This window comes from Mustela putorius, unplaced genomic scaffold (assembly GCF_011764305.1).
Source record: "Mustela putorius furo isolate JIRA1106 unplaced genomic scaffold, ASM1176430v1.1 tig00000145_pilon_pilon_pilon, whole genome shotgun sequence".
Lineage (NCBI taxonomy): Eukaryota > Metazoa > Chordata > Mammalia > Carnivora > Mustelidae > Mustela > Mustela putorius.
Genome location: NW_025421294.1, coordinates 41,073,913 through 41,099,825, shown reverse-complemented (window position 1 = coordinate 41,099,825; position 25,913 = coordinate 41,073,913). Strand labels below are relative to the sequence as shown.

The window sequence follows — 25,913 nt, the reverse complement described above, 5'->3', positions numbered from 1 at the left end:
GTCTCATTTATCCTTACCACATCTCTCGGAGAAACTGAGGCTTCACTTGCTCCATGTTACATGTGGGGAAAACAGAGCCACGAGAAGTGTGAGCAGGAACCGAGTTAGAACTGAAGTTCTTCATCTCCCACATCCCTCTCCCATTTGTCTATATGGCAAATGCAAGATTTTTACAGTCTTTGGATGCTGTTCCCCACTGAATTGTCACATAATTGGCAGGCTTTGTCCCCGTGCCTGCCTTGCCTGGCACTCTCTGGAATCCTAAGTGATCATATAGAGAGCCTTAACTTACACAAGCTGTTGCCTCCAGAGTCTCCTTATAAATGAGGCACTCTGCTTCCATAGGCCTTCCTCCTCGGGAGCTAAAATAAATAACACCGAGTGTAATAAATGCATGCCATGAACAGCAGCCTGAGAGAAACAGTCTCCTGTCCATCTCTAAAGGAGAGTTATATTTCATTTTTAAATGATGCTTCTCCTTCTACGTCACTAGGGTCATTTTTGAAAGCCAGCTGTTCATGGGAAAAGTCTTTCTATCCCCACAGAGTACTACTGTATAAAGTTTCAAGGCTGAGTTCAGCTTGAAATCTGAATTTAATATTGTGTGGAATCACAAGGAGAAAAGCAATCAACCCGCCTCCTTGAGTGAGTTTCTGGAAAGGAATCCGAATTACCATGAACATGTGTTTCTCATTCCAGCCGGAAAGCTCCGGAGTAATCAAGGAAACTCTTTTCTCCACTCTGCCCCACCCACTTTTATCTTTCAGTGTCTGTTGGGTTTGAGTATGAGACCTGCCCCAGTCTAATTCTGTGGGAGAAAAGGACCGCCCTCCTTCAAGGATTCGAGCTGGACCCTTCCAACCTCGGTGGCTGGTCTCTGGACAAGCATCACATTCTCAACGTTAAAAGTGGTATGTGGGCTCATTTTCTTTCCCAAATACAGCTCCTCCAGAACCTTCTCTGCAGCCTTGACATTCAAGGGTAGACTGTCCTCTTCCCTCAGCATTTTTCATCAAATGTCCAAAATACTCATAGGTTTTTCCACCTTCTCCTTTAAGTTTTTTTAAGATTTATTTATTTGAGAGAGAGAGCACATGCAAGCAGAGGGAGAGGGAAAGAAAGAGAATCTCAAGCAAACTTTGCAATGAGTGGGGAGCCCAACGTGGGGCTCAATCTCACAATGCTGAGATCATGACCTGAGCCAAAACAAAGCCTAAGATGCTTAACCGACTGAGCCACACCACACACCCCTCCATCTTCCCCTTTTAACTGTCAAAGAATGTTGGGCTGTATTTCCCCAACCATCTGCCTTAGTGTACCTCACAATTCTTCTTCAGTTACCCCTACAAATGATATCTTAACCTTAGGGGTCAGTGCCCCATTACAGCTCTCTCAGCATCATGAGGTAATAAAGGAGTTCCTCACAGGTCAAAATTTCCTACTGTTTCTCTTCTAACACTGCCCCTTGCCCTCCATAAGCCGATAGAAGTATCCTCCTGCAAAGGCTGCAGTAACCATCCCCAATTCCTTTCCCCAAGGAATCCTACACAAGGGCACTGGGGAGAACCAGTTCCTGACACAGCAGCCTGCCATCATCACCAGCATCATGGGCAATGGCCGCCGCCGAAGCATTTCCTGTCCCAGTTGCAACGGCCTTGCCGAAGGCAACAAGCTGCTGGCCCCAGTAGCTCTGGCTGTTGGAATTGATGGGAGCCTCTTCGTTGGAGATTTCAATTACATCCGGCGCATCTTTCCCTCCCGAAACGTGACCAGCATTTTGGAGTTACGGTAAGTGGCCACACAGAAAACCTTCCTTTGCTCTTTTGCTCCCATTGCTACAGAGCTTCACTGGGTAAATGATGATTACATTGGGGATTCTCCAGAGAATATATATTCCACATAATGGGCTGAGCTTTGAAACCTAGGTGCAGAATCAAATAAGGGTTGGGAAATTGTTTTTTGAATCTATGAAACACAACCCATGTATTTGATACAATTGTTAACACCTGACTTAAAAACAAGGGTGAAAGCTTTAGGTCATGGTGCTTGAGATGGGACCTGAGTAGCTGTGTTTTGTAAAACCTCCACACAAGAATCTGACACATCCCAGAGAAAGAACCAGGACTTCAAGATATGGGTCTGCTTTAGTGGTTTCAGAAGTGATACTTCTTAAAACTACAGACTGCTGGAGCCCACCCCAGAAGCACTGATTGAGTAAGTTTAGAGAAGAGCCAAGGCATCTTTTATCCTTGACAAGCTCTGAGGAAGTTGGTGAGGTACATCAGGGTTTGAGAACCACAGATGTTCATTGACTAATTCACATGTTTATATTGAGTGTCTCTCTGTACTATCTTTCTATAAATTCTCTGGTTCTTTGCACATTCACTAGGATATGACTTAGAATTGCTGCATAGGCCTTGCTAGGCAACTTCTGGCCACACCTGATAGAGTCCTCCTGGTCATTGCTTGCTACTACATGTGAAGTCCAGACTCCTCTGTGCTGGGCAAAAGTTCTTGTAAACTCTCTTCCTGGGAAAGTTAACTCCAGGCCCTCAAACCTAGTTCTGTAACTGGAGAAGAAATGAAGTCTATAATAAGGGATAAAATTCTTGGTGAATGTGTAATATGTATCAAGACTATCTGCCAAGGGAGGAGGGGACAGTTGGGAATAAGCAAAGCCCTAGTTGTTGTATTTGTGGTCTGATAGGGAACTTCAAATCATGTGGACAAATTAAAAATAATAATGATGATGCATTAAGAGAAACCTAACAGGGTAAAAACTAGGGCTATGGTGGGGATTGGGAGGGTTAAGGAAGCTATATGAGACAGAGTAGTCAGAGAAACATTTCGTACTATGTGACATTTGAGATGGGACCTGAATGATGAAGTCAGCCATGTGAAGATCTGGGAAAAAGTATTTCAGGCAGAGAGTAAGTTGTGCAAAAGCCCTGATATAAACAAATAATCTGGTTTATTTAAGAGACTGATGTAAGTCCAATATGGCCTGGAGGGTAGTGAGGTCAGGAGAAAGTGTCTCTGAGGAGGTCAGAAAGGTCAGAAGGGGACTAATGCTTCAGCATCTTACGACCTTGTTGACAAGTGTAAATTATATTCTCATTACAATGCATGGCTATTAGATGTTGAAGTGGAGTAGAGTTGACATGACATAATTTTCCTTTTTTAAAGATTATTTTGGTCATTGTGTTAATGAATGGACTGTAGGGTGCAAGTGTAGAGGCACAGAAGGCCACAGGGAAGTGTAACAGTTGACCAGGATTTGGGTGATGGTGGTGGGTAGCAGGGGAGATAAGGGAGTGTTCCAACTGGGAGATATTTTCAAAGTAAATGTGATGGGAATTGTTGATGGATCAGGTGGAATAAAATAGAGGAAAGAAAAAAAAAAGAAGAATCAAGGGTGATGACTAGGATTTTGACCTGGGCAGCTGCATAGGTGGTGGTGCCTTCTGAAGTAGCCTCAGCTACCACGTGAAGGACTTAGAGGAAGTAGCAGGTTTGCACCTGCCTTTTGGTGGCCCCTTCTAGGAGAAAGATAAGTGACTGGAGGATCAGCAAGTGCTGCTGAGTATTCCTGGGAGCTGCAACTGTGCCAACCACTGGGAGGGATTAAAGGAGAAAGAGAGAGAGAGGAGAAAACCCCAACTCCACCTCAAGAAGGTCATAGCCTCAGAGATCCAGTGGGCATTTACTGAGCATGATGTTAGCCAAGCATATGCTGAGCTCTACAGGTCTAGGAGGGGAAGAAACAGGCTCAAAGGGCGCCCAGGTGAGGGTCACAGATGGGCACCAGGAAGGGAGAGACCATTCAGACTCACTGTTCTAGAAGAACCAATGACCCATCATGGAAACAAGGGGAGGCCATGGGGTGGACTAGGAAGGTATAATAACCAAAAGATGAACAATGAGAGGAGGAAAGAGATAAAATAGAAAAGGCTAGATAATCCTCAAGCTGTCAAATTGATAATCAGATGAACCACATTTCCTAGAGCTCCCCAGCTAGGTCTCCTTCCCAAAACATTTATTTCCCTTTTTATCCTAGGAGAGTCCTCTCTTCAGGATTCCCATAGGCAGTGGAGAGCCAGGGAAGGAGGCAGGGAAGGGGGTGAAGGTAGCATTCTGCTTTCCCATGAGGGATGCGTTTTTGTTTTTGTTTTTTTAATCTGGCATTTTTTTTTAAATCTGGCAATTTGTCCACATTTCACGCTTACTTCTTTGTTGTGGCTCTAGGTGATCAGCCAAACCAGCACTTGCCAGCTACATCCCTGGCTCCAAACTACTCATGCTACTCACTCTACTTAAATACTTTCTCTATCTAATCTGCCTCATTGTGTCCATCTTTAAAGCTCATTTTGAAGGTTCCTGTCTTCCATAAAGCCTGACCATCCTTGCAAAAATAATTCTCACCTTCCTCTGGGTCACTTCAACTCTAGTTTTCCACCAAAACTGACTCTCTTTACTGCCTTGTTTTTCAGTTATTTCCATGCAAGTCTTCAGGGCCCTAGTGTTTGCACTTCTAGAGTGCAAATGCCTTTGGCACTTTGCCCCTTGATACCTAGGGCCCTGCCTGGTCCACACCGGGGGCTCACGACACATTGCTTGAGTTAAAGGAGACACAGACCAGTGTCCTGCCTTTTGTTGGACTTTCTCCCTGATTCCAGGTCTCTCAAGTTGTAGAGGCCACAACTTTGATGATAGGAGCTAAAGGCCCTCTCAGAACAAGCCACGCTTCACCCACATGGTGACATCAAGCTAGAGGGAGTGTAACTGCCAATTTCCCTCAACAGATGTGTGTTTTGGTTTGGTTTGACTTTTAAACTTTTTAACCACCTCTGGACTTATTCTTGCTTTCATCAGTCAAGTATCCAGAGATGATTAAAAGTTAAGCTTTTACAAGAACACTGGTTTGATTTTTCTTTTCTTCCCACTACATACCAGAAAACAAAGGGCTGTCAATCCCCTCTCTTCAAAACAGTAACCAGCAGAGGGAAGGAGGAGGGGAAAGAGAACTGTCTTGCTTATGTCTTTTCTCCATTGTGAGTTGGCAGCTGAATGATCTCGTTTCAGAAGTCGGTGCCCTTCCAATCTCACTTCATACCCCAGAGCTGAGTCTCTGAATCAGAATTGTATATAAATGTTCCCATGGTTCCTTCACTATCCTTCTCTATTCCTCCTCCTTTTGCCTATCCAAAACATCAGGGGCAAAGTTCTACACACTTGGAAAACTTCTAATGTTAAAAAGAGCTGCCTTCTTAGGTAAAATGGTCATCACTTGTATGTTTCAGTTCCATTGGCGTTCAAGACATTTTCAACATCCACTTTCCCAAAAAACCTGTTATCCACTCTTAGCAGCCCAATTCCTTTCTTACAACTACACCCTCTCTAGGTGATCCTTGGAAAACCCAAGGCTTATAGAGTAAATTTATCAGTCACTGACATCCTAGAGTGCATTTCTGTTTTGGGAAAATCTTACCTTCCTCCTCAACTTGAGATTATCTTAGGGATTGGATCACAAATTAAGGCAATAAATTATAAGGTATGGGACAGTGCCTCTCTCACTTTTCTTAACTTGACCTCTTGTACTAAAACATAAGAATCTCACACTTTCTATGATATTTGAAATTCTTAAAAAAAAGTATTTTCCAAATTCAAAATTATATTATGATATTAAATATCACTTCCACTTCCCAACTAAACACTTCCCCATGCTGAGATTCTGACAGTGCTGTTGAAGTGGGGCGACAGCCACATTGCATCAGAGAAGAGCTTTAGGGAAGGGAACTGTCCAGTCCAGACATGTTAGTGCTGAAGAGGGAAGAGTCACAAAAAAGTGGGAGCCTAGGAACGAGGGCAAGGGCAGCAGAGGTTGGAAGAATCATTCACCAAAGATAAGCTTCGCCTGAGAATTTCAACAGGAGACGCTGCTTGATACCAGTATAGAATGTTAGGGAGGAATAGATGGTTCTAGTTACCAAGGAAATGCTTTCCTTGTCTGGTCAGAGTATAAACACCAAGGTCATGAAACAAAATACAACACAGCATCCCTCCCCAGAAAAACAATAACCACAATATTCCCATGAAACTTTGAGCAATTCTTGGCACTGTTTTCAAAGCCCTTTTACTAAGACGGGTCCAGCTTTCATGGAGCCTGAATCTTACATAATTTCAGAGTGAAACTGAATATTACTCAGGATCAGAAAAGAAACCAAAACAAATTACACATTTTGAAAAACTGAAAGTTAGTACAGACATCACAAAGTCCAGATAAGTTGCCTAAATTTTTTTATTCATTAAGTACTAGTACACTTCCATGATATTTATTTTCCTACACTTTTTGGCTGCATACTCTTTGATCATCTTTTAATATGACAATGATTTTATACTGTCATTATCTATAGAAAGAATAGATCAATATTCTGTCTTTCCTCTAGGATAATGATAGTCAAAATGTGTTTCAGATAATTGATAAATTAGTAAATGTTTCATGTTCACAATTGATTACTGCTGATGTTGTGAAAATTGTTAAGAGTTTAAAATTTGGGAAAACCTTGATCAAGCTTCTTTCATAGTATTTCTGGGCACTTCAGGTTTCTTTGTACAGTGAATAATCTGAGTAGTCTTTGAGTGGACACTCATGAGCCAACTTGTCATTGATGTCCTGGTAATAGTGAAATATTCTGTGTAAGTCTTCAGGGTACTAGTGTGTAAGCTTCTGTAGAGCAGGCACCTCGGGCGTCTTAGCCCTTTGATGCCTAGAGTAGTGTTTGGTCCACACCAAAGCTTCTAGACCCCCTGCTTGAGTTAAAGGAGACACAGACCTGTGTCCTGCCTTGTGTTGGAATTTGTCCTTGGTTCCATGTCTCTCAAGTTGTGGAGGCCATTAACATCGATGGAATGAGCTAGGGGTCCACTCAGAGTAAGCCAAGCCACACCCATTTGGTGACATGGGCATTACACTCCCACTAATAATGCTAGATTAATCTGCAGAATCTGAAAGCCACTCCTCTACCATAATGACTAGCAATAATCTAACTAGACAGAGAAAGAACTCCATATGAGTCACATAACCATGCTCCCCCAAATCTAAACTAAATTTATCCCAACCAGCTTCCCTTTCCTTAGAATTCAAACAAACATAAAACTGGGGCCACTCCAGTTTTACCCTATTCTATGGCATAGAGATAGTTGGAAAGGAAGGAGGCAATAGTCTCAACTGATTGCAGCTTTGTGATTCTGAGCAGAACATGAGTGACTGGAACAAGTCCAAGGCATGGTCTGCCCAGCACTAAGGGAAGCAGCCTCATTTCTTCCTTCTCTCACTCAAGAACCCATTTTCCCAGTCCTTTCTCTCTCAAGGGCTCGCTACTAAGAATCAACACCAAGGAAATGAGTATGCCGTATCCATATTTACTTGCTCCCATTCACAACAAAGTTTGGAAGACAAACACACACACATAAATCACAACACAGCCTGATGAGGGCTCTGCATGATGAACTGAGTGTGCTTGGAGAGCCCTGAAGACCTCCCAGAAGACTCACTGAGACACAGTGTGCAGAGCTAAGCCATCTTGATTCTTGAATCCAAGGCCACCTTGCCCTCAAAGGCTCTGCCTAAAGGGTTTGCATCATTGAGGCATGGACACACAGCTTAGGTCTGTCCTTGTAAGGAAGGCCCCAGTGCTGATCTACATAGACTGACTCAGTGCTGCTATTTTAGGTTGTTGGCTGCTAAGCACCCTCTCTGCCAATGGCCCTGGGCTGGAATAGCAGTGACTCAGCCTTTCTCCAAAGCTCATATCCATATTATCATTTGGACTATACCCTCAGTGACTTGGTCTCCCCACTCCTGCCCTTCTCCTTTCCCCAGCATAGATATTATATTAATCAACTTAAAGCAGATGTTCTCGGGAAAGAAGTAGGTCAGGTCTGCAGACCCAAATCCCATCCAGTCTTTTCACAAAATCTTGACTAAAAAACTGGAATTGATATTGCAATAATTAAGAGCCAAATATGACTACCACTGGTGGCAGATAACATTTCACTTTCATTAAGCAATATAAAATAGACGCGAGAATTCCCGGCTGCCACCCTGACATACCAGGCTTTGCAGAATGAATCTTAAATTGCACTATGTCAGTCAGAGCTCAGGAGTTATCAGCATCATTTAATTAACTTTTTTTTTTTTTAACGAAAACTAACACGTTGGAATAAAATATAAAAATGTAATCCCTGTGCAAACCCACTACTAAGCATGGCCCCTGGCAGAGGCCCAGGCTGCACCTAAGCAGGAATCAGGACATTAAGCCCTCTTTGTCCCTTTCCTGAAACCTGGCTCCTCAACCAGAAGGGAAGAGGGTTTAAGGACTCCTTCCACTGTGGTCTTAGAAGCCTCAGGAATGAGAAGCAGTTCTCTTTATTGAGACCTTAGCTTCTTTCCTCTTCGCCTAATGGTGTTAACTCTAGCCACTTTCCTGTTGAAACTGGCATGTATTTTTGTTCTAAAAACAAAAACAAACAAACAAAACATTTACCACTTTCCCAGAAAAGGAACAGTAACCGGAGTCTTTGGCTGCAGTTATGAGTGGATATTAATAGCCATGAATTTCACCTATGGGTGTTATCTGTAAGAAAGAATGCATATTTGGGGTCCCACACATGCAGAATGAGACAGGGAGAGGGAAGGTGTCATGGAGCAGGGATAGGAAATGGTTAAGACTCTCAGGGTCCAAGAGAATGATTGCCAAACTGCAGATGGATTTGGGAAGAGGCTTTCTTGGGTGGTGCGGACTCTACCCTGTAATGCACCAATGGCAAATAGACGGCACAGGTGGCACCAGGCTCCCTCCCACACCCAGGACAGACATTACAAATGAGTCACAACACTCTTTACAGTTGGGCTTGCATTCGGCTTCAGAATCATACTCCCGCCCTCCTGGCAGCCATTACTCATCAATAGGTATTGGCACTCGAGAGGTGACCTATTTGGCATCCTTTCTTTAGCCGGAAGACCTGTTTCACCTGTTGCCACCTATGTCATGGGACAGCCACATTGCTGGTCAGAGAATTCAAGCATTCTTGTCTAGATTTTTCAATGGCCAGGAGGAGTCCAAAATCAGGAGTGCTCCCCACATGACTGAATCAGGAGCTGTCATCCAGAAGGGGAAAAAAAAAAAAAGACTTTTTTTGGGCCCCTTTATGTAAGAAATAAAAATGTTGTGTTTGCTTTATCATCAATTCTTCAGCTAACTGTTTGTTCTTTTTCCTTCTGTTTTCTTTCTATAAAGAAATAAAGAGTTTAAACATAGGTAAGACCAAGAACTCTTTCCCGTATAATTTGATATGGTTCGTTTGCTTCCTTGTGTTTGCTTTTTGTTTTGTGCTTCTTGTGTAATGTTGTGTATTTTTATGTACCAAATATAGTAACTTTTTTTATGTGCTAATTGTGTGTTGTGGATATGATAAGCTTTAGCAATTATGAAATGCAGTCAAAAAGCAACCAAATAAGCTGACAGTAATTAGAATTTCCGGGAGATGCAAGTGCAAGATAATGAACCCTCAGCGAACTTTTATCCCGACTGCTCAGTGCGGTCCATAATTGGGCTAAACAGTTGAGGCAAACTTCTGGCTTTTGTAAATGCTGGACTGGGTTCACAAAAGCTTTAATGAACTGGAAACGGGTCAAAAACTCATTTTCAACTCATTAATGATTTTTTCCCCTGGATATATGGTCATTTAAAAAAAAACAAGTTAATTGCCAATCTGCTGGTCAGAATGAATCCAACAGTCAGATGCATTGGGAATTTTCATAGAGTTAAATCACTTTTAAGGAGTAGGAAGGGCGTAGTCCAAGTAGTTTTCGTCTAAATAGCCTTCGTCATTCAACTGCTCCAGGTTATCATTTAAAACAATATTGGTAAAATTCACATATATAGTGCACAACACACATATGTGTGCATATGGCTCTGGGGAGCTTCCCATTACAAAGTCACGAAAATGTCAGGACCCCAGGTTGCACTGAAATGGAGGAAAAGTGACCTTTTTATTTAGAAGAAGATAGAAAAGCAAAATGACGTATTTTAAAACTCAAGGGAATGCTTCTTCTTACTTCTTGAAATGAAACAGGGAAGGGACTTCTTCCTGATGTTACATGAGAATTAGACATAGAGAGGAGTCAGGTTTTACAGGATCATCAAAGTCTGTGGAAAAGCCATGCATATAAGCCCTTGGCCGCCTCCTCCATACTCCAAATCTGGGATGCTTCTAGGTGCCCCAACTGGGCCAAGTTTAAAAAAAAAAAAATCAGCAATGCCCTGGAAGGACACTCTCCATTCAAATTCACATACCCCATTTGACTTTCACCATAGCCACAGATATGGAAACAAGGCTGTCCATCTACCCAAGAGTCTCTATAAGAATCTTGGTTGGGATGGGTATGACACCATGGGGAAGAATAAGACCCCAGCAATGACTGACCCCACATCCTCACACATCTGCTCTTCTGCCAGAGTTTTTGAAAAGCCTCTTTGAATCGGGCTCCCTAGAAAGCCCAGAATTAATTATCTTGCTCATAGATAGGCACAGATGTGCAGTGCCCTCATCCTTCTGTTGATCACGCCAGCCACTATTCATTCAGTAACAAAGTACAGCATCTAATTAAAAAATGGCATGAAGTTTTCCCTTTCTGCCCTAATTTGTTTTGCATATGTGGATATTCTCTAAAGACTTAATAGCCAAAAAAAAAAAAAAAAAAAAAAAGAAAGAAAGAAGAAGGTAGGGAAGGAAAGAAAAGGAACCCTGGTAGCCTACTCTTTTAAACAAGTGATCTAGGCTCGAATTTTAGAAAGACCTTGACTTCCAGTTCAATTATGTGTCTTAATAGCAACCTGAGGAGAAGCTGGAATTAAAGATGGTCTCGATTCACAAACTGTTCCTAAAAATAGCTTCATAGTTCTTTTCTTCCTTAAATCGGGGAAGAACCCAAATAGGGGTGTTTTAATTAGTAATTTACCAGCTGATGTCTACAAGACACATGCATCCAACACAATCATCCCCTCATCTTGCCTTCACCTCTCCTATCCTTTTCCTTCCCATAATTCCAAACTACAATGGAAAAATAACTGAAAAACAAGAGGCCTGTGCTCATTTTCAGCATGTGGCATCAAAACCTTGTCTACCACCCTAGGGCAGAGAGGCATTGACTAGAGGTATCCTAAAGGCAGTGATTTAATAACAGTATAGGAATAGCATGAGCTCCTGTTCTGTTGGGAACCTCTTATAACGCGACAGACACTGCAAAGGGAAGAAACGGTAGGGTTTTGAGCCAAAAGGGACATGTGCAATGACCTGATTTTTTCATTATCCAAACCAGCAATCTAGGACCCAACACAGCCAAGAGACTTACCTCAGGTCACCAGCTGTGTCAGTGTTGAGTTTAGAGTTTCCTGTGTCTTAGTCTGTCCTGATCTGCAGCATATAGAACAGCTAGATGCACGGCAGAGAAAGAGATCCAAGTCTCTGAGGCTTAGTGCCTTCCTATTACATTTCTCACACACAAGAGAATTTCTGTCCTAGTGTAGCTTAGGGCCTTGGCAGATCTTGGTTCACACCTGTGGCCTCACTATTACCCAAATTCAAAACCTATGTCTCCTCCCTCAGTAATCCAGATTCTGGGTGTGATATCAGCAAGACATCAAATTTCTTTAAAAAAAAAAAAAGTCAACTTTATTCATATCCACACTGAACAAGAGTAGAGAAGATCTGAGGTGTGGACTGGGGAATCCCTCTTGGAACCTCCCAACACAAAGTTAGGAAAACTCTAGGTTGCCCCAGTCTTCATGATCTGGTATCCTGGAAGCACTGAGAAAACATGAACTAGAAAGAAAACCTTGTCTCAGGGAAGTGTTCCTCAATTCCACTTGAGAAACATATCAAACCCAAAGGGGGAAGTAAAGAAGACTGATACACACAAAACATAAACACAAAAGCAGGACCAGAGCAGAATCTTTCCTACCAGCTAAGTGAAACTGTGGTATTTTAGCACGACGGGAAACCGTGAACCCTCTGCGTAGCCTGAGGAGCTCAGGTCCAGTTAGAAGGCAGTAGCTAAGAGCCAGGACATGTGAGAACACTAAGCTGTTGTGTTAGATTCTTTCCAGTTCAATAAAGTGGAAAGACGCTAGAAATGTCTAAAGTCTTGCTAGGATTTTTGTCACCTCTTTGATCCCGTAGGCCAGCTGCTTAGCCCCCTTCTCATTTCTCTCTGTGCTTCTTCCAAAGCAACAACCCAGCACACAAGTACTATTTGGCAGTAGACCCTGTGTCCGGCTCTCTCTACGTGTCTGACACCAACAGTCGGCGAATCTACCGAGTCAAGTCTCTGAGTGGAGCTAAAGACCTGGCTGGGAATTCAGAAGTGGTGGCGGGGACCGGAGAGCAATGCTTGCCCTTCGATGAAGCCCGTTGTGGGGACGGAGGGAAGGCCGTGGATGCCACCCTGATGAGCCCTCGAGGTAAAGGCTACCAAGGAAGAAAGCCCCTTGTCTCAAGCTTGGCTTGCCTCTTAACGGGAAATGAACTAAGCCCAGGCAATCCCAAATATAGCTTCCCCTATAGTAATCTCACTCTGATAGTTTACTTTGATGTGTGGGTGTTTAAAAAAAAAAAAAATTGTGTTTATCTGAAGTAAACGTCATTACCCACATAGACCCCAAATGGAAAGTGGGGTGGACTGCTCCTAGAGATTTTGGACTGCTGCCAGTCACACGGAGTCAGGGAGAAATGTTAGCTCCATGAGCCAGAGTGGCAACTGTTCGGGCTGGAGACAGAGCCCAGTGAGGGGCTCCAACCACTCCCAGATGTTCATGGTCGACAGTAGTGTGCATAGTCTTAATCACAGGCCCTGTCGTTTTTTAAGAGTCAAGTGAATGGTAGCAGTTAAGAATGGGATTAATTTCCAAGGACCTGGGATTGGCCGGAGGGATGGGGGAATGTTCCTAGAATTGAAGGAACTCTGTTTGGAAAGGACCAAGGATACTTAGGGTTAAGGACTGATTGGTCCTTTGAAGGCCCAGTTCTTATTAGCATTCTTAGCTACCACTAAAGGATCTGGCAGTGTGGATTAAGGATGAGGAACCTTGGGCTTAGGGCATAGGGTAAAGGTGCACAAGAAATAGAAGCCACTGTTTGCATTTACGGGGAGCGTGCTAGGACAGGTGTTCCCCCAGGGCATACTGAGTAGAGTCAAGGCTTAACTGGGAATGTTTCCTGAAGGATATATTTTGAACTGGGAGTCTGTGACAGCAAGAATCCCTGTTTCTTCATCTTGTTGTTGTAATTAGTTGTGAAGGGTATTCAAGTAATTTACTACCAATAATTTTTCAAGTAATGAACTTGGGAAATAACTTCTTTTCTGAAGAGAGCAGATGCCAAGTTATTTCCCCATTTATTTATTTGTAGACTTAGCTCATTTGCAGCCCAAAGTTCATTCTTCAGTTGGGTGGTGATACAGCCAGCACCCCAGGAATTACGCAGGTCTTAGCACAGTGTTCATGAGAAAGGGTGTTACCCTTAAAGGTTGAGAGCCACTGCTCAAAGCCTGAGCATTCGTCCAGTAAGGTCCCCGGTCCTAGAAGGTAATGCCCAGTAGAGCATCCCCACCTCTACCCCACAAGCCCTACTCCTTGCCAAGAGACATACTCCCACTGTTTGTCTTGATCAGGTATTGCAGTAGACAAGAACGGGCTCATGTACTTTGTTGATGCCACCATGATCCGGAAGGTTGACCAGAATGGAATCATCTCTACCTTGCTGGGCTCCAACGACCTCACTGCTGTCCGGCCACTGAGCTGTGACTCCAGCATGGATGTGGCCCAGGTAGGACTTTCTTATTTTTCATTACTATGCCACACCTGGCTCTTAGCCTGAAGTTCTCACCTGCAGCCTGTTTGGGTTGAAAGTGGGAGTGGGAGGAAGAAATATAGATAGAGATTACAGGTTTGTTTGTAGAAGGTTTGAGATGAACTACACAGCAAGATGGAATGAGAAATGTCAGATAGGAATGAGAGAGAGCACAAGAGAGAAAGGAAAGCCGTGGGTTGGGGGGTGGGGATGATTTCTGCTCAGATAGTGGAGCCGGTGACACACTCCAGCCATGGCAGATTACAGGGTAGGAGTTACTGTGTAATTACCTCTCTTCTCAATCATTATTGCAGGTTTGAGAATGTACTACTATACAGTGTTATATGTCAATCAGAACTTCCCTGTTAATCTGAAATGATTGCATCCTTACTATATAAACCTTTACTTTGTGCAGTAGTAAACTAGAGCAGAGCTGTCTACAATAATCTCCCAAGTGATATTATCTTGGTATGGGCTCTTATGGGGGCAGAGAAGAGAGACTCATACAGATGTGCAGCAGGAGAAACTGAACTTTCTTAGATAGATCCTCAAACATCCTGAAATACATGTTTGCCCTGTCTGTAAGGGCCTTTTCAACCTTCAGTCAACCTCATTAATTTCAGCTCAAATTGCACAACAAACTGACAGTTGCCACCGAGATGGTCACTTCAGTTTTGCAGAAAAGGCCCAGCTCATTTCTTCAAGCAAATTCTCAAGTTGTAGTTCACTAGCCAGCCTGTGCATTGGTGGCCCTTGGGTCAGGCCACCTTAAATCAGCATGGCTTCTTTTGTGTATTAGATAAAAGTGCTGCCTCGAAATGAACATAGCCTCCTTAGGCCCATAGCTTGGTGAGCAGAGGCTGTGATGGATTACATTAGCTCCTTGTGCAGTGAATTATCTGTACAACTATATATGATGACCCTGACCTTGGTCCAATCATCTGGGATGGAGAAGAGCATCATGGCTAGAGCTGGTGATCTACTCTAGGCACAGTAGATGATATCACAGGAAATGTTTGTTACATGGCCTCTTCTTCATTGTGTATATTCAACATGGGCAATGAGCAAGTGGTTTGGTGACAGACACTTCTCATATAGTGTGGGTAAAAAAGTCCTGTTCCCCAGCTGCATAAAACCAATAGACGTGTCCTACTGTTAAACACTGGGCATGTTGGAGGCTGCTCCTTAATTTGATGCCATGTCATTCACAGGTTCGCCTGGAGTGGCCAACAGACCTTGCTGTCAACCCCATGGACAACTCCCTGTATGTTCTTGAGAACAACGTCATCCTTCGAATCACTGAGAATCACCAAGTCAGCATCATCGCAGGACGCCCCATGCACTGCCAGGTTCCTGGAATTGACTACTCCCTCAGCAAATTAGCCATTCATTCCGCCCTGGAGTCAGCCAGTGCCATCGCCATTTCTCACACTGGGGTCCTCTATATCACCGAGACGGATGAGAAGAAGATTAACCGTCTACGCCAGGTCACAACCAATGGGGAGATCTGCCTTTTAGCTGGGGCAGCCTCAGACTGTGACTGCAAAAACGATGTCAATTGCAACTGCTACTCGGGAGACGATGCCTACGCGACTGACGCCATCTTGAATTCCCCATCGTCCTTAGCTGTAGCTCCAGACGGTACCATCTACATCGCAGACCTTGGAAATATTCGGATCAGGGCGGTCAGCAAAAACAAGCCTGTTCTTAATGCTTTCAACCAGTATGAGGCTGCATCCCCCGGAGAACAGGAGTTGTATGTTTTCAACGCCGATGGCATCCACCAGTACACTGTGAGCCTGGTGACTGGGGAGTACTTGTACAATTTCACTTATAGTGCTGACAACGATGTCACTGAACTGACTGACAATAACGGGAATTCCCTGAAGATCCGTCGGGACAGTAGTGGCGTGCCCCGCCACCTGCTCATGCCTGACAACCAGATCATCACCCTCACAGTGGGCACCAATGGAGGTCTCAAAGTCGTGTCCACGCAGAACCTGGAGCTTGGCCTCATGACGTATGATGGAAACACTGGCCTCCTAGCCACCAAGAGTGATGAAACAGGATGGACAACTTTCTATGAGTAAGTACATTTGTAAAGTATTTCTCGACAGCGCCCTATCCAAGCTGGCAGCAGGATTGGCTGTCCACGTAGCTTTTAGAATTGCTCAGTCACTTTGTTTTCCTGACCTTTTTTTTTCTTAAAGATTTTATTTATTTATTTGACAGACAGAGATCACATGTAGGCAGAGAAGCAGGCAGAGAGAAAGAGAGACAGGAGGAAGCAGGCTCTCTGCTGAGTGGAGAGCCCGATGCGGGGCTCGATCCCAGGACCCTGAGATCATTACCTGAGCTGAAGGCAGAGCCTTTAACCGACTGAGCCACCCAGGTGTCCCTGTTTTCCTGATTTTAATGTCAACTTGTGGCTTCAAGATATTCATGTCCCCTCTCCCTGACTTTGAAGTGATTTGCACTGTTGGGTCTCTGATATTGAGCATCCTCCCTACAAGGGCTGGTGATTTCTTTTGCCTGCTTGCCCCTCCAGTTTCAGGATATTGGAGAGGCACAGCGCCTGGGAGAGCAAGTGCTCATTAACTTTGCTGATTATTCATGTTTGCCATGGGTGCGGAAATGAGAATCTAAAAGGCAAGATCCTGGTGGGACTCCCGTAATTTGCCAGTAGGTCCAGCAACACACTTGATTGCACAGACAGGTAGATAAACTCTGAATTTCCTCCTTAGCAGAAGCAGATCAATACAGATAAAGTGCTAGGTATATTAAAAGATGTGAGAGCTGGTCATATTTCCCCTAACAATTATCTCCTGCTTAATAGTCCTGCCGTTTGTTTTGCCAAAAAAGCTGTTTTCCATCACTCCTGCAGCCAGCGCTTGGTCACACTGCCTGCTGCCACAGGTATTAACCAGTGGGATGCTGGCTAGGGGAAATTGCTAAGACGAGATTCCCCCAGTCCCTGATGAGACTGGGATGGAATTTGCAAATGTCGGGCTTTCTGTGATCGTGAAGGATCTGGTTAAGCTCGCCTTTGGAGTACTTGCTTGCTTTCTGTCGAGGTGTTGCTGCTGGCTGAGAACTTAGTGATTTGGGGAGGGGCTGTTGCAGAAAGAATGGGGGTCAAGCAAGGGAACAGAAAACCCCATTGTTGACAACTCCTAAGTCCAGGAATTTTCACTTCCAGTTGGTGGGCAGATGGGTTTGGGAGCATGGAAAGGAAGCTGTTGCCACCTGCTGGAAATTTCCTGCATTGCATAATTTCTTTCCCTTCCTCCCTTCTGCCTTTGGGCCAAGCTGTCATTCTCGGATTTCAGAAGCATCCCAGTATCCTTCAGGCGCTGGGACTTGATCAGACTTTACCAGCCAGTGACTCTACCCCTGTAGGCACCATCTGAGTGCTATCTTTAGCTCTCACACCAGCTTGGGCTAAAACTATATGATAACCCCAACACCGGTCAGATTTTCACTTTCTAGCAGTTCCACCTAAGGACCCAGCGCATTTCAGAGATAATTTGTGGACTGACATGACTGAGGACAAAACAATGTCACTCTCAGAAGGCCAGAATTAGGCTTGACTTAGAGACCATAATAAAGAAGTTTGGGCGTGGGTCCTCCTTTAGACACTAGCTCTAACTGGGGGAGTATTTTTCCAGGAGGGGACCCTAGTTGAATTAAAATAGGAGCAGGATGCTTAAAAAAAAAAAAAAAAAAAAAAAAGATGAAGAAGACGTTCACAAGTTACATGAAAACTGCATGATTGTTCTCTTAAAGAGCTGCTTTTTGGTAATGTGGATAAATCCAATTATCACAAATTCTCAATTGTAGGGCTTCAAATGCATTAGGTTTTCTTGTTCCTCCTAAAAAGATGGTGAATTCCTTTTGTTGAGTACTTTTACACATGGTCAGCTGGGGAAGAGCAGCCTGCATCCCTCAAGGGCCCAGGACTCTACTTAAAATTACAACCACCCCTACACACGCATACTCTGTCTCTCTCCCTCCTTTATTTTAATCCTTACCACTTGTTACCATCTGACATACTCTGTATTTTAAACCATGGTTTATTTTTGCCCTGTCCATCATGTGTACATCACAGAAGCAGGGATTTTCACCCATTTTGTTCTTAGTCATGTCTCCAGCACCTCAAACAATGACAGACTTATAGTAGGCAGGCAGTAAATACTTGCTGAATAAATGAGTCTTTTGATCCCTTTGGCCCCACACAGGCCAAGACTGCAAAGGCTCTACTAAGTGGCCTCCAGATCCCATTACTGGAACACACAGCTCCTTGCAACTATGTGCAGACTTACTTGCAAAGAGACCTGAACCTGAAAGTACTCCATGGGCAAGTTAGGACAGCTGTAGGAAACTTACTCTTCTTTGACAGTTAAAGAGAACATAACATGCTCTTTCTGTGGCCCCTGAGATCCTGGCCTCAACCCCAATCCTCTGTTCCCCAAAACTAGAATCTCCAGTTTCTACTACAGCTCTCATTAGGAAGCATGGCAGCTGGCACCATCATCCAGGTCCAGGTGCACTGGAATTAAATCTTTGCCTGGATCCCAGGTCATGCAACTCCCCATACAGTCCCGGCTTGCCTGAAGGAGTTGAAGGTATTATCTGATACTGAGTAGTCCATTAGGTACCCTGTACACAAAGACTTAAAAGTGTTTTATTTTCTTATTTTTATAGAGATAAAATTGACATACGGAAGTCAAATGGACATAGTCAACTGTACCCAAACAGAAGTGTTTTTTTATTGAGATAAAACTGACATAGTCAAATCATCAACATAATGATTTGATGTTTGTATATATCGTGAAACCATCAATTTACGTCACTGCCAACAGTGTGCAAGGGTTTCCTTTTCTCCACAACTTTGCCCACACTTACTTCTTATATTTTTTGATAATAGACATTTTGGTAAGTGTGAGGTAATACCTCATTATGGTTTTGATTTGCATTTCCCATTGATTAGTGGTGTTGAGCACCTTCCCGTGTACCTGTTGGCTGTTTGTGTGTCTTCTTTGGAAAAGGGTCTATTCAGAGCCTCTGTATGTTTTTTAATCAGGTGGTTTGCTTTTTTTTGCTATTGAATTGTATGAGGTGTTTTTTTAATATCAACCCTTTATCAGAAATATGATTTTCACAAATTCTCTCCCATTCAGTAAGTTGCCTTTTCACTCTGTTGATGGATTACTGTGCAGAAGCTTTTCAGCTTGATTCAGTCCCACTTGTTTATTTTTGCTTTTGTTGCCTTTGCTTTTGAGGTCAAATCAAAAAATTGCAGAGACTAATGTCAAGGAGCTAGCCACCTAGGTTTTCTTCTAGTTTTATGGTTTCAGGTCTTTTAGGTTTTTATCATTTGGGGTTAATTTTTGTGTAACAGTCCAGTTTCACTATTTTGCATGTGGCTATCCAGTTTTTCCAACACCATCTATTGAAGAGACCATCCTTTCTCTGTTGTATATTCTTGGCCCTTTTGTGGTGAATTAAATGACCATACATGTGTGGTCTGGGCTCCCTATTCTGCTCTATTCATCTGTATGTCCGCTTTCGTGTCCATCCCATACTGTTTTGATTACTATAGCTTTGTAATATAATTTGAAATCAGGGAACATGATGCCTCTAGCTTTGTCTGTCTTTCTCAATATTGCTTTGGCCATTAGAAGTCTTCTCTGGTTCCACACAAATTTTAGGACTCTTTGTTCTATTTCTGCAAATAATGTCTTTATAGTTTTGTTAGGGATTGTATTGAATTGTGTGGACATTATAATTTCTCCAGTCCATGAACATGGAGTATCTTTCATCAATGTCTTAGAGCTTTCAGTATAAGAGGACTTTTACCTCCCTGGTTAAGTTTTTACTAGGTTTTTTAATTCTTTTTGATGCAATCATAAATGGGATCGTCTTTCTGCAAGTTTGTTATTAGTGTATAGAAACACAACAGATTTTTATGTATTGATTTTTGTATCCTGCAACCTTACTGAATTTATTGGTTCTAACAGTTTCTATACATGATATCATCGGCAAACAGTTACAGTTTTACTTCTCTATGATTTAGATGCATTTCTTTTTATTGCTTAATTGTTGTGTCTTACTCTTTTTTTTTTTAATTTTTTTATTTATTTATTTGACAGAGAGAGATCACAAGTAGGCAGAGAGGCAGGCAGAGAGGCAGGCCAAGAAAGAGGAGGAAGCAGGCTCCCCGCTGAGCAGAGAGCCCGATGCGGGACTCGATCCCAGGACCCCGAGATCATGACCCGAGCCGAAGGCAGCGGCCCAACCCACTGAGCCACCCAGGCATCCCTGTTGTGTCTTACTCTTGATCTTAGAGGGAAAGCTTTCAGTTTTTCACTAGATATGATGTGAATCACATCACTGGATATGATGTTAGCTGTGGATCTGTCATATATGGGGCCTCTATTATGTTCAGGTACATTCCCTCTGAGAGTTTTTATCACAAGTAGATGTTGAATTTTGTCAGATGCTTTTTCTGCGACTGTTGAGCCATCCTTGCATCCCCGGAATAAATCCCACTCTCAAAGTACTACTGAATATGATTTTCTACATTTGATTTAAATATGAATACGATTTGAGGACTTTTGCATCTATATGCATCAGAAATATTGGTCTATAATTTTCTTTTTGTATGGTGTCCTTGTCCTGCTTTGGTAGCAGAGTAATGCTGGCCTCATAAAATGAGTTTGGAATAGTTCCCTCCTCTTCTGCTTTTTGGAAGAGTTTGAGAAGGATTGCTATTAATAAGTCTTTGAATGTTTGGTAGCATTCACCAGTGAAGCCATCTGGCCCTGTAGTTTTGTTTGTTGGAACGCTTTTGATTACTGATTGAAACTCCTTAGTAGTAATCTCTTATGATCCTTTGTATTTCTGTGGTATCAGTAGTAACGTCTCTTCTTTCATTTCTGATTTTGAGTCCTGTCATCTTTTCTTCTTGGTGAGTCTAGCTAAGGGTTGTCAATTTTATCTTTTAAAAAAACATGTCTTAGTCTCATTGATCTTTTTACCCTCTATTTCAATTAAATACCTTTTGTTTGTAGTCAGAAAACATGGAAATCAGGCATATTGGTTAGAAATAATTCCTAAAATATGGGAACATACAAACATATGCAGAAAACTATCCTTAATGTTGAAATGTCTGTATTTTGAGAGAACTTCTTCCACACATACTCATTTTTCACCCCTGTATACTATCAGGAATATATTTCTGTGCTCCACTCTTTCTACTCAATAATATATACATTTTTCACCCTAATGGATAGAAATCACTGTCATTGTGGTGCCTGTGTGGCTCAGTGGGTTAAAGCCTCTGGCTTTGGCTCAGGTCGTGATCCCAGGGTCCTGGGATCAAGCTCCACATCGGGCTCTCTGCTCAACAGGGAACCTGCTTCCTCCTCTCTCTCTGACTGCCTCTCTGCCTACTTGTGATCTCTGTCTGTCGAATAAATTTTTTAAAAAATCACTGTCACTAATTTTGATGGCTTTAGAGGTTTCTACTTTATGGATATATCCTTATTTAACAAATCTCTGACAAATGACCACTTAGATTATTCTAACTTGTCACTATTAGTAAATAACATCTTTGTACACCCATCTGAGAGGCAGTTTCTTTAACAGATTAGATGACAAAAGGGAGGGCCTGATTCCCATCTGTGTATACCCGGAAAGCCCTGGTGGTGTAACCACTATAATGTATTATCTGTACTACCCATTGCCTACTGCTCTGGGCAAATGATGAGGGTAGAGCCAAACCTGGGATCCCCACTCAAAGCTCTCCCCTCCCCACACCCTTTGTCCAACTGGCCTTCCAGCTTAATGTGGTTCTGTTTTCAGCCTTCAGACATCTCCAGAAGCAAAATTTCTTATCACGTTTTCTCAAATAACTTACCAGTTCTGCATTCCTTTATTCTCAAACTGTTTGCCAGGCACCATCTGTATTTGCTTTTGTAGTCCTCTGTGACAAAGTCAAATAAGCCACGATGGTTCTGTTCACTGGCTGTCCTACATGCTGTACAAGATCCAGTCTCCAACACTCAGAACCAACCAACTTTGTCCTTGTCCCCAGTCAAGAGGGAGTCACACCTAGAGGTCAAGTCAACTACTTTCTTTGTTCCTCCTTCCTCTCCTCTCTAGTAACATCTCATGTGGGAAAGCTCAAAGACCTCTACATCCAGCCCTTAAAAAGAGTTTCTTTCCTACGGCCTATGGAGGGCCCAAGCTTGCTGATTACAATGGATCTCCCAGAGTAGGAAAATGTTCTACCAGTGGGACACCAAGGCTTTTTGCTAAAGGAGATGGAAGCAATAATTCCACAGTTTAAGAGAAGAGTAGAGATGATATTCACAAAGGAGAAGGGCCACTCTCAGGGAACTTTCTAGCAGCAGAACTTGATCAGGTATACCTAGACTCGGGGGCTGAATTCAAGTGAGTCATCATGAAAACAGTCTAGGAAGGCTGCTTGGGGAGCTTGGTTTGTTTGGGGCTGCAAAACCAGAGAAAGGAGTATAGGCAGTCAGACCAGCGATGCTTGAGCCAAGGCATGGAGTTTGCATTTGGCCCAGGCTGACAATCCAAGCCTAGGAGGTGGCAAGTGCGATGAAGTTATAGGAGTATGGAAGAGGAAGGACATAGATGGTCTACAATGCCAAGTCTTACTGATTGTGACAAGGAGCCTCAGTGTGATACACTACCCAGCCACTCTACCTTCCAGTCTCTCTGGCTCTTGTGTGATTCTGAGTGGTGGGAAAGCCTTCAGTTCCAGTAACTGTGCTTCCAAACCAGTGTTTCTGTCCTCCAGCTATGACCACGAAGGCCGCCTGACCAATGTGACACGCCCCACGGGGGTGGTGACCAGTCTGCACCGGGAAATGGAGAAGTCCATCACCATTGACATTGAGAACTCCAACCGTGATGATGATGTCACTGTCATTACCAATCTGTCTTCAGTGGAGGCCTCCTACACAGTGGTACAAGGTAAGCCCCCTACCCACTAAACTCACCCACAGACCCCAGCAAGCCTGGGAGGACTTCCAGAGACCGGGAACACCCATTAGCTTGTTATTTTAGTCAAGTGTCCACTGTAAACAAATTCTACAAGAGGTCAGTCTTGTAGAAAATGACTTAATCAGATTCAGGAGAATGTCATCTATACTAAATGAAATGTCTAGAGCTTTGGGAATGTCTATGTACTTCCCTGAAAATGTCAGTTGCCATCCCCACTTGGTTTTACCTCTCCATCATCAGCACTCCCCACCAGCCCAACACACACAGTTACCTTCTCCAAGGCTCTTTATCCTTTTGGCTACACATCTTCCTTTTTTGGCCACATCCTGATTCTTCTTCCAAGCACTTGTTTGTTGGGTTGATTGCCCTGGAATCAGAGCCCTTTAGCAATCTCTTGCCCAGACTGGGATCTCAAAGGTTTCTGACCACCCCATAGTTACTAGCACTGTTTGACATGACACACAGTGAGGGACAAGCACAGGAGCTGGCAAGAAAAGGAATTGTGCAGATTAATTTTTCTTTTAATTAAGATATAATGTCAGTGGGCTAGCCCGTTGTCAGAGGATAAAAGTGTCCTCTCAGTAGATAAATGGTGACATTTCTGGACTATTATCCCACGACAGAGCCTGTTTCAATGACTCTATTTCTGCTTTGCCAAATGATTAATGATGTAGATTCTGTCTTTCTGCATGATGGCTGCAGTTTCAGGAGTGACAGATACACATTTGCTCACTATCCCAAAAGCCAGCGTCTCGAAGCCAGCCAAGCTGGACTCCTTTGCCCAAATAATCAGGAAGCAATATATCTATAAAGGAGTTTCAGACTCACGTTTCCTTCCTGGAACTTTTCGATAAGGAAAAAGGTCACAAGTCTGATTGACTAGTGTAGATTCCCTTTGGGAAGATAAACACATGTTATCAGCACCCACTAGCTCAGTCTACCTTACGCTGTTTGAATCTCCAGAGTTCTGTTGAGGAGAGCTGGCATGGTGGTGGAGTCCGCAGCAGAAGCATGAAGGCCAGGAAGGGTGCTTTTTCTCTTGATTTGATCTGTAGCTAGACCATCAACTTCAGGTTAGATGGTAGGCAAAAGGGAAAAAAAAAAAGAAATAGTCTTTTTTTCCCCATTTAAGATAAAATATATATGTTAAAGATTAGGGATTTGATTGACACAAATCGTGTAGGCAATAGACATCTTTAAAGGTACTATTAATAGTCTTCAGTAAGTAAAAGAAAAATATCACAGCATAATTATTTTCTGGAGTGCCACATATTAATAATGTTTTTCTTTCCACGGATCAGTAGCATCTCTGCTACTCACCTTAACATTGTATGTGTGCTAATTGAAGGCAGCCTTAGACTGACAGCTGCAAAGTACCATGGAAACCCATAAAAATAGGGGTTCTGTTCTCTTATGACTAACAGAGTGGATAATTTCTTTCCCTACCCCCACCCCCACTTACATTTCTCCAGATCAAGTGCGGAACAGCTACCAGCTCTGTAATAACGGTACCCTGAGGGTGATGTATGCCAATGGGATGGGTGTCAGCTTCCACAGTGAGCCCCATGTCCTAGCGGGCACCATCACCCCCACCATTGGGCGTTGCAACATCTCCCTGCCCATGGAGAATGGCCTCAACTCCATTGAGTGGCGCCTAAGAAAGGAACAGATTAAAGGCAAAGTCACCATCTTTGGCAGGAAGCTCCGGGTAAGTGGTTCCACCCAATTCGTCACCACTAAGTAGTAGGGGATACACCTTTTCCTCAGGAGCTGAGGCAATTTCCCAGGTCCCAAGCCTCCATTACTCCTTTCTTCCATGGGAAAGACAAGTCTTTCTCCCACAAGACAGAAGCCCTATCCCTTTGGGGAAAACCATGTCTGTTTACTAGGAGAGAAAATGGTGCAGATTTACCCTCCACTCTAGCTTGGGATAGCTACAGTCTTCTTGTCACACTTGCTATCTGCTCCCTAGACTCTCACTCTTTGGCCAATTCGACAAACTACTTGGTGCCTGGTGCCAGCTTTGTGTGGAGTAATTTGATGAATACTGGAAGAACAGAAATTTTATAATGTACTCTTCACACACAAGGAGTTAACAGTCCAGTAGAATATGTAGGAGCAGGGTAATCCAGTGGGTTAAGTGAGAGAAGCGGGGAACCTGGGTAAAAACTCTGCCTTCAGCTCAGATCATGATCCCAGCATCCTGGGATCGAGCCCCACATTGGGTTCTCTGCTCAGCGGGGAGCCTGCTTCCCCCTCTCTCTCTGCGGCCTCTCTGCCTACTTGTGATGTCTATCTGTCAAATAAATAAAATCTTTAAAAAAAAAAAAAAAGTGAGCGAAGCATCCAGGGCCTGACAGAATCAGAGGAGGAGATATCACCCAGCCCAAGGTGATCAGGGAAGGCTTGCCAAGAGGAAATCACAAGCAAACCACAGCAGAAATTTTCAACCAACCATAGCTTCCCCAGACTGGGCAGCTTATCCACAAAAAAACTAACACGCAACACTCACTAAGGACTTTCATGATGCAAGCTCTATGTTACATGCTTTACTTATTTTCAACAGCCCCCCAGAGGGACTTCCCTCTGTTTTTCAGATGAGGAAACACAGGTTCTGGGAAGCTACATAACCTGTCCAAAGGCACCAGGGCTAGAAAATGGCACAGCCAGGACCCACTCCCAGTTCCATCTTTGTGTCTGCCTCACTTGCCCATATCCTTCACCACCAATGATGGGATTCACAGTCATCCAGATAATCTGGGTCCTGCCCTAGTCATTTACCCAGCACTAGGAGGGTCTGATTCTTACTTCCCCCATGGCAGGGAAACCTAGGGATCCCAGTCCTCATCAAATTCAGCACACATTAAATACTGAGCACCTACTATAAGCCAGCACTGGAAGTCAATACGGTACCCCAAGTAAAATCCCTTCCCTCATGCCCCTGATGGTCAAGGGTGGGGAAAGGA

At 43.4% G+C, this 25,913-nt stretch overlaps 1 protein-coding gene across 4 annotated transcripts in view; it reads left to right on the top strand.

Annotated features, from left to right (window-relative positions):
* Positions 1-25,913, top strand: part of TENM2 (teneurin transmembrane protein 2) — a 1,128,378-nt gene that overhangs the window by 1,057,356 nt on the left and 45,109 nt on the right. For 3 of the 4 annotated variants that reach the window (XM_045075621.1, XM_045075624.1, XM_045075623.1), the window contains 8 exons: positions 768-911; positions 1,539-1,788; positions 9,300-9,320; positions 12,292-12,524; positions 13,733-13,887; positions 15,123-15,997; positions 22,742-22,917; positions 24,420-24,655. In XM_045075621.1, coding sequence (XP_044931556.1) covers positions 768-911; positions 1,539-1,788; positions 9,300-9,320; positions 12,292-12,524; positions 13,733-13,887; positions 15,123-15,997; positions 22,742-22,917; positions 24,420-24,655 — 2,090 coding nt within the window. The remainder of the gene's footprint in view (positions 1-767; positions 912-1,538; positions 1,789-9,299; positions 9,321-12,291; positions 12,525-13,732; positions 13,888-15,122; positions 15,998-22,741; positions 22,918-24,419; positions 24,656-25,913) is intronic. The other variant, XM_045075622.1, reaches the window with a different exon arrangement.